This window comes from Grampus griseus (assembly GCF_964374135.1).
Source record: "Grampus griseus genome assembly, chromosome: 12".
Classification (NCBI taxonomy): domain Eukaryota; kingdom Metazoa; phylum Chordata; class Mammalia; order Artiodactyla; family Delphinidae; genus Grampus; species Grampus griseus.
Window position 1 is genome coordinate 32,877,608 of NC_139006.1, and position 9,388 is coordinate 32,886,995.

Consider the following 9,388-nt stretch of genomic DNA (forward strand, 5'->3'; position numbering starts at 1 on the left):
ACCGCAAAAAGCAAACAAACAAAAAAACAAAAAAAAAAGAGGAAAACGTGAAGTGTGGATAATATCATGTCATAAAAATGGCAAAATTTCTGCATCAAGGTGAAGAAGAAAGTTGACTGGAAATGCTTCTTACTAACATCCATGTTGTTGCAGGCTGAAAATAGTCTTCCAAGTCTCTTCAGGTAAATCAAATGAACTACTTGGGGAAATTAAAAAAAGTAACCATGACCCGTGTGGACAATGGGTTGGAAGGGAGTAAGAAGGGATGTAGTCAGGAGTCTGTTGTCATAGTGCCAAACTGCAGAGCGACAATAGGAACCAGAGGACCAGCTCTGCCTGTGCACAGGGGGTGTGTTTCCAGATCCATCCACAAGGAAAAGGATGTCCAAAGACTAGTGAGCTCTGACCAATCACTTTATTCCCTCCTTCTCTCTTGGAGAGGAACAAAACAGGGGATGTAGAAAAATGGAAATGGAATCTGCAATATTCCTGACTGGGGAGAGAGGAAGAAACACTTCCCACATCCATTTATCTGTAGGGCCTGCCTTTTCTGTCTCCAAAACATACCTCAAATCTGTCCTCCTCTCTCCACTTCCGTTGCCTCCACCTTAAACCAAAACCCTTTCCTTTCTCATTAGATTAATGCAATTCAGGCCCCAGCTGCCTAAAATCCAGAGGAGATGTATGCAGGCCGACGTGGTCTCCAAGTCTATTAGAAGTTCAAGATCAAGGTGCTGGCAGGTCCCGGACCTGGTGAGGGCCTGCATCCTGGTTTACAGATGGCCATCTTGCTGTATCTTAACATGGCAGAGAGCAGAGAGAGGAAGGAAGTTCTCCCACCTTTTCTTGTTAGGGCTCTAATGCCGGTTATGCAGGCCCCACCCTCAGGATCTCGTTACCTCCCGGCAAGCTCCAGCTCCCAATACCAGCACATTGGGGGTTAGGATTTAACATATGCATTTTGGAGGAACACAAACATTCAGTCATTAGCACCCCCCAAGGCTGGCTTAGGGGCACCACTTCGTGCTACCACAGGCGCGCTCTTCTTGTCCCCTCCTTGCTGCAGTCCTGCATTATAATGGCCTGTTTCTTTATCTTCCCAGTTGTAAGCTCCTGGAAAATCAGGACTGTCTTGTTCATAGCTGTGTCCGCAGTACCAGCACATAACATGATAGAGAGTTGTCTGGTGATTAATAATGTAAGCACTGCATGTTACACATAAGTATGTGTAACTGTATGTTACACATAAGTGTAATGTAAGCACTGCATGGGTTCACATAAGCAGTCTGGACAGTAAGCCCTGCTCTCCTTTCTCAGCACGGGCCAGAGCCTGCGATCGACCTCCAAGAAGAGCACTCCAGAGCCCCAGCTATAGTTCTAGGCATGGGGGCTGATGTGGAGAATTTGGAGTAGTTTGGAACGTCCTCATCTAAAGAGTTTGCTTTGAGAAAAGTCCTTTATACCTCCTTTGACCCACTTCTGAAAGACAGCCCTAATAAACTGGTTTCTGTGGCCACTGAAATAGACAACATTCATGATGCCAAGCCTTCCTGAGGAAGACCACCTAAAGTGAGGCTGGTGGCATTTGCTGTCTTAGGAGCTCCGGGTATCCCTGTGATGGACTCTCCCCGTTGTGTCCTCAGGCTACGGACCTTTTCCTGCCCACTGGTCCCATTCATGGATGTACTGCAGTTTACCCAGAAGGACCTGGAGGTTGCAGTTAAAGCCATGCAGATGGAGAACCTGAAACTGAAAAGCAAGTATGAGGAGCTCCATGCGAAATGCTCGGAGATGGGGAAAATTACGATAGGATTTTTAGGGATGTACCCAGGTGATGGAGAAGGTACAGAAACAGAAGAAGCTTGCCAAAGCTGAAATCTAGAAAGTCAGAAGAAAAAGGTCAACTTACTACAGACAAATTCCATGAAACATATTTCTCTGAACTTTTAAGGAATTTGAGAGGTGACTGAAGGAGGTGACTGAAGGCTATCTCATGAATGAAGAATGGCTGAAGAAGTGTGCTGAGGATTACAAATTAAGAAGTGAAATGGAAGGCCAAAGATACCAAACATTAAAGGCCCACACAGAAGAGGTTCTCAATCTGTCAGAGAAGGAAATCGCTTGGGTCCAGAGGAAAGGCCCCAGTGGGCTGTTGGCCTTCTAGGTAAGCCTGATAAAGGGCCAGATGAGGAACATCCCCCAGAGACCATTCAGCAGAAGACTAAAGAAAACAATGAACGACTCATCATCTGTTATGACCTTATTTCAGAGCTGGAATGATGTGGATGGAGGTCACTGACCAGTAAGTGACCTTCTCTCCCTCCTCCCGTCTCTGTGTAACTGTAAGCAAGACTTGTATACTTTTTTTTCTCGTTTTTTCCTTTTGGTGGAGATCTAAGATACCCTTAAAAAAAAAAAGTTAGGGCTTCCCTGGTGGCACAGTGGTTGAGAGTCCACCTGCCGATGCAGGGGACACAGGTTCGTGCCCCGGTGCGGGAAGATCCGCCAAAAAAAAAAAAAAGAAAAAGTTATAGAAAATTAAGTATGAGATATCTTGACTTCTGAGTTATGCTCTATTTGACTTCTTCAATGTTGATGCTGATCTTTCATTAGCAAGTTTTTGTACCCTATCAGATATGTGCTCTTGTGAGGTTTACTGAAATTTTGGGCGGTGCTATACCCTGCAGGGTTTTTTTTACTGTGGGAAAAACACTGCTCTGAAATTGACAGCCAATAGGACCAAGAATCAATTAATTTTGTTAGTACATATGTACCACAAAAGTATGGTTTATAAGAAGTCGTGTTGGGGGTCCCAGTCTCATAAACTCTTACAATGCTAACTGGCAATGATAAAATAATTGCTATAACCTTTTAAAAAAACTTTATCGTAGTTCATTTAGTTATTTATAGTTGCAGAATTAAACAGTGTATTGACATGTGCACAAAATGAGCATTAATTGGGTGAAGAGCAGAAGGTTGTGGGGTGTTGTTTAGTGGTCAAGTAGTATTCTGGCTTATCCTCACATGGCGAAATAGGTATATGAAGGACCTTTGTGTCTTGAGTTTTTATGGCAAGAAAATAATTTTTTAAAAAATTCATTTTATTGAAGTATAGTTGATTTACAATGTTGTCAATTTCTGCTGTACAGCAAAGTGACTCAGATATACTACTTTTTCATAATAATTTTCCATTATGGTGTATCACAGGATATTTAGTTCCCTGTGCTATACAGTAAGACCTTGTTGTTTATCCATCCTATATATACTAGTTTGCATCGAATCCCAAACTCCCAATCCTTTCCTCCCCAACCCCCCTCCCCCTTTGCAACCACAAGTCTGTTCTTTATGTCTGAGTCTGTTTCATAGATATGTTCATTTGTGTCATATTTTAGATTGCTATAACCTGTCTTTTAATCAAATCGTGCAAAAATATAATTAGAGGTTTTCAGTTCAGTCCTTAGGTATGTGAACTGTCCATCAAGGGGGCAGTGATGAGTTTTTCTTAGTATGAAGATGTGACTAGAATTCAAGCTATTTCAGTGAGACTATATTGACCACCAGAATGACAAAACCTATGGACATGTAAGGAAAGGCAGTTATAGATTTTGGTCCTGAGAGGATCTTAAGAACTACTTTGTTTGACATGAAGGCTCAGACCTTCCTTTTTCTTCCCCTTTTTTGGCCCTAAGAGAATCACAGAATTCTGAACCAAATTTTAATGATCAAGTAATGCCTTTAATTACAAAAGAAAAACTGAGGCCAAAACTGTAATTCACAAAAAAGGAAGCAGCCAAGTCATTTAATACAGGGGAATAAAGGTGAGTGGATACAGCTCAAAGAATGCACCATTCCCTGCCACCCCTTCTTTTTGCTACAAGTTGCACCCATCTTTAAAAACACCAGCTTTGCCAGATTCAGGAGCAAAGAAATTGCTCAAGTTGGGTTTTCTGCCTCCTTTGTAAGCTGCACGTTTTTAACATGTATTTTAAAACTGTGATGTGAAAAGGCCATAAAACAAGAAGCAAATATGCCATTCTCTGCACATGAAAGCATTATTTTACCAGACATCAGAATATGCACTTAGAATTTTTTCTCACAGTTGTGTTCCTGTGGAGATATACACTTGGTCTTATTCATCTGTTTCTCCTGTAACCCCAAGTACAGTCCCCAACACATGGTGCTGTAAGATATGTATTTACATTTTAAAAGTGAATACGTTTTCCATATACTGTTCATTGCCTAGACTTTTCTGATAAAAGGCACAGTCTCTGAGCCTGTTGTGGTTTCAGAACAGAAACGAAGTATGTGGAAAAACAGGTTCCTGGGGCAGGAGTGTGAATATTTGTCTGCCAGCCACGCGAACCCTGGCAGCTGTCTCCGGACCTGAGGTCTCCAAATCGGTGTCCCCGGGCGTGTGACAAGCTCAGGCACTTCCCAGGCTGGCACAGATCGTCCAAGGCGGGCAGCAGCAGTTTTCAGAGACGGCAGGGGCGCGATTCGGGGTGGTCCCTTCAATTGCTAACAGGCCCCCCGCCAGTGGCCGCGTTGCTGGGCCGAGTGCAAAGGCAGCGGGGCTTCCTCGCAAGGGTCGGGCCCAGCAGGTGGGGACTGGAGAACTCTGTGTGAGTCACGGCCAAGCACGACCCGGTCCGTGGGGCTCGCAGTAGTGCCGTTTCCTACCCGTTCCTGCCAAAGGCCCGCTTCAGCGCGTCCACGAAGCCCTCGTAATGCGCCAGGATGGGGCTCTCCCTCTCGATGTAGGGGACAACCCACTCCTCGGCCGGCCCACTGAGGCGGCTGATTAAAAACGCCACCTTGAGGGTGTCGTTTGAGAACCTGGCCTCAAAGAACCTCATGTAAGAGACCGCTTGGATCAAAAACTCGGGAAGCCGGGCGGAGTCGCCTTTGAACGTCTCGGGAAAAGCTACCGGGCAGGCGGGAGGGCGCACCTGGGCCAGCAGGTTGGCTTTTTCGCACAGGAGCCGCCGCACCTGGTCCATGAGCTCTTTGTTCTCCCTGCGCAGCGCACGGTTCTGGGTCAGCAGGTCCTGCATCATGACCGCCAGCGCGTCCATCACCGCCCGCCGGGCTCCGTCCCTGCCGCCGCGCCGCCGGAAGTGCGTGTCGCTCGGGGGCGGGTCTCGGCGGTCCCGGCGGCGGCGGCGCGTCCGACCTCCGTGGTCCAGGCCGGGCTTATGGCCGAGCGCCGGCAGGCAGCGTTGCCGGGACTACTGGCCGTAAAACCAGCATCCGGGAGGCCTGAAGCAGATGGGCAGCGGCCAGGGAGGAAATTTGGAGTAGACTGGGCACCGAGCCGAGGGACGCAGCGCCGCGCTCGGCGGAGGAACCTGACGCCGTGGCTACGCACTGGACTTTCCGGTGGGCTCCGTCCGCAACTTCCGTTGGGCTCTGTCCGCGACTTCCGGTAGGCTCCGTCTGCGACTTCCGGTAGGCTCTGTTCGCGGCCGGCGAGCAGGTGCTTAAAGCGGAAGTTGTCTGCTCAGGGATCGCGCGTCACTGGGCAGCTGCGGCCTCGCCCGCTCCTCCCGAGCTGCGAAGCAGTCGTAGAGTTTTTTGAAGTTCCATATTCCTGGATGTTCGCATGTTACGCTCAAGGCTTCACAGCCACAAGGAGGCAGTTCTAATGAAGCCCTCTGTGCCTGCAGAGCAGACCATCCCTTGGGGCTTCCAACTTGACGGAACCAGGAGCATCTCTCCTATCCGGAGTTCCTCCCAGGTGCCAGACGCCTTATCCTATCTCATCTAAGCCTCCCGACTCTGTGAAGCCCATGCTGGGTTTCTGGTTTGTTTGTTTGTTTTTGTTTTCCTGAGGACACAAGCAGCTCAGAGAGTATACAAATTTATTCTGGCTACAAAGTCGGTGGTACGTTGGTGAAGGCTTCCTGAGTGCCAGGTGATTGAGGATGAACTTAAACTTAAGGTGGCGGCAGGGTCTGTAGATTGGAAGGGGCCCTGTTGAGATGAACGCCATCTGTATTTACAAGAATGAGAGGAAGAGAGTCCATCTGGTCCAATTCAGCCACCGTTTACTGGCGCTGGCTGTGAGCTCTGCTTCTCTACTGTAATTAGGCTCTGCTCTGACCTCCTTCCTATCTAACCAGTCTCCTATTTTTTCCATCAGTGTGACGTGCTAGGTAAAGAAAACTTCAGCCTTTGTGTGTGTGTGTCTGCAACCAGCGAGTCGTTAAGCACGTTGTCTACCAAGAACCAGTCTCAGGCTCTGGGACTTCAGCTATGTCCCACTGTTTCCATGTTTGAGGCGCTCAAAGATTGACCCCGAGAATCCTCCCATGCCAGAACCACCCGAGGTGAAACTGTGGGGAGGAAATTTCAGGAGGAGGTATTGCTGTGTGGTTCAGTGACTAAGAAACCCAAATAACATATCTTGATGAGTAGTTACATTTACGTTTAAGAATATAATTTTTGACTTTTTAGAAATGAGAAGTGATAACTTTTTGCCAGAATCCTCCGTTTGTCATTTACATGGAGATGGTAGGTTTTGATTCTGGCTCTTGATCGATGTACTTTTATTTGGTATTTTACTGTTGGAGACTAGTTTGTATTAATAAAATAATGTTTCCTAATAAAGATGCAGGTCATAAATTGTGCTAAAACACTTTCAAAAACAAAGTACAAAAGTACTTGAGATCAGTTAATTAAAATATATGTACCTCAAGAAAGAAGAAAGTCAAATAACAAAAAAGTGGTTATCTTTGGGTGGTAAAATTTTTATTTTATGTGTCTGCATTTTTGAAGTGACTATTGATTTTACAATAAAAACAACAAAATTTATTAAAAATGAAAGAAAACAGGAAATATAAAAGAAATGCTTTCTATTTTTAACACATTAGTTATCTAAAGGGAATTTTGGAAAGCACAGAGGATGAATGCCTAGCTTAACTGAGACTGCATTTCAGATCTCAGGCTTAATCTGAAAACACGTAGTATTCTTCAGTTCCTTTTTAGCTAGAAATTATTATTATTATTTTGCCAAGGAAAAAGATAACATGTCATCATATTCAGCTCATCTAAAAAAAGGAAAGCCATTTACTGAGTCGCTATAACTTACGGAATTTCTCTGGAGCTACAGAGAGTATCAAAATGTCGTTTAAGGTTTCAGAGCCAAAATGAACTCTTAGTTTGTCCTCAGTATAAGAAATACAAAATTTATGAACGCAAATGCAAGACAGGGCAGTCAGCTCAAAACACTGAGGATGTGCTTTCCACTAACTAGTAATACCGCATACATTCTTATGCACATATCATATGTTACAGTATACATTTTTTTAAAAAAACATGTTGCCAGATATATGATAGGTCATCTAGTCCAGAGCTTTTCTGTGCTGGGAGTTCTAGTTTTTTGTTGTTGTTTTTTAATCACTGGTTTAATCTCTTTACTTGTTATAGGTCTGTGCAGTTTTTCTATTCCTTCTTGAGTCAGTTTTGGTAATTTGTGTGTTTCTAGGACATTTTTCAATTTCATTTAATTTATTGGTGAACAGTTATTCATAGCATTCTTTTATTTGTGTAAAGTTGGTTGTAATGTCCCCATTTTCATTTCTGATTTTAGTTATTTGCATCTTCTTTTTTCTTTCTCAGTCTAGTTAAAGTTTGTCTGTCAATTTTGTTGATTTTTTCCTAAGAACAGACATTTGGTTTCATTGATTCTCTATTTCACTTATCTCTGTTCTAATCCTTATTATTTCCTTCCTTCTGCTAGCTTTGGGTTTAATTTGCTCTTCTTTTTCTAGTTCCCTAAAGTGTATATGGACCAAACTGGGTCCCCTCGAAATTCATATGTTGAAGCCCTGATCTTCAATGTGACTGTATTTGAAAATAAGGCATTTCAGGGAGGCAATTAAGGTTAAATGAGGTCATAAGGGTGGTTCTGTTTCTCTGAAGAACGCTGACTAATACATTCTTCTTTTAGTCATTTCTAATTCTTCTTTAATCAAGGGTATATTCATGGATATAGTCTATAGAAAACTATCTTTCAAGTGTATACTACCAAAAAAAAAAAAAATCCTATGACAAATAAGAACCAGGACCATGAATTTTTTGTATGTCCGTGGTTCTGTGCATTCTCAAGATGTTTTAAAAGGCTTAAGAGAAAATACATTGAATGATGGTACACACCTGCTTTGGACAGAGTTGTAGTGGAGGATGTTAAATATGTTAAATTTATTAAATTTATTAAATTTGGGGTGGGGGGTGAGTTTTGCCACTGTGGGACTTGCAAGTCCAAAACCTGTAGGGCAACCTGGCAGGCTGGAGATTCAGGGAAGAGTTGATGTTGCAGTTCTGAGTCTGAGATAAAAGTGCAGGCAGAATTTCTGTGTTGTCGTCTGGAGACAGAACTCTTTCTTTGGGAAACTTCAGCGTTTGCTCATAAGACCTTCAACTGATTGAATGAGGCCCACCTGTGTCATGGAGGGTAATCTGCTCACTTTATTTTACTTTTTTTTAAGAATATTTTTAAAAAATTATTTATTTATTTTTGGCCATGTTGGGTCTTCGTTGCTGTGTGCGGGCTTTCTCTAGTTGTGGCGAGCAGGGGCTACTCTTCGTTTTGGTGTGCGTTTTTCTCATTGTGGTGGCTTCTCTTGTTGCAGAGCACGGGCTCTACGCATGCAGGTTTCAGTAGCTGTGGCACAGTAGTTGTGGCTTGCAGGCTCTAGAGCACAGGCTCAGTAGTTGGGGCGCACGGGCTTAGTTGCTCCGCGGCATGTGGGATCTTCCTGGACCAGGGTTTGAGCCCGTGTCCCGTGCACTGGCAGGCACCACCAGTGTGCCACCAGGGAAGCCCTCTGCTCACTGTAAAGTCAATGATTCTAAATGTCAATCACATCCAAAAAATACCTTCACAGCAACTTGAAAAACAGATGTTTGACCAAACAGTTAGTCACCATAATCTTGCCAGGTTGACACATAAAATCAGCTATGTAGAAATTTGATTATTTTAGAATAAAACTTGAAGACATTTGAAGAAATGGCCTAAACAAAAGTGAGTGAGTGTGAGAGAACTCATCTGAACATTGTTTTTTATTTGACTCACAATTCTTGTAAAAAAGAAGTTAAATCAGGAATATTTCAAAATAGTTACTTCCTTTAGGCAAGTAAATGCAGAACCATGTCCCTATCTGTGTGGGGTTAATCAGAATATATTTCAAACTGCTGAAAGCAATTATGACAAAGGACAGTGTGACTGTCTAATAAATGGTTGTTTTTGTTGTCCAGCATGTATCTTTGTCACTTGTTTGCTCTCTTTGGGGGAATCATTTACAGTGACTCAAACTGTGAGTCAGGAAGTGAGATGTCCCCTGATGTCACACTAAAAAGACTTGTGAGACACATACTACAGGGGCTT

The 9,388-nt window shown here is 43.8% G+C and overlaps 1 protein-coding gene across 1 annotated transcript; it reads right to left on the bottom strand.

Annotated features, from left to right (window-relative positions):
* Window positions 1-3,642: 3,642 nt before the first annotated feature.
* LOC309830954 (protein LDOC1-like) lies at window positions 3,643-5,343 on the bottom strand. The gene has a single exon (XM_082667871.1). It carries the CDS (start codon window positions 5,073-5,075, stop codon window positions 4,677-4,679), a length of 399 nt encoding a protein of 132 aa, XP_082523997.1. The 5' UTR covers window positions 5,076-5,343; the 3' UTR covers window positions 3,643-4,676.
* Window positions 5,344-9,388: the final 4,045 nt, after the last annotated feature.

Bases quoted from the DNA above. Each gene is read 5' to 3' on its own strand.
- LOC309830954 (XM_082667871.1), bottom strand. From the start codon at position 5,075: ATGGACGCGCTGGCGGTCATGATGCAGGACCTGCTGACCCAGAACCGT.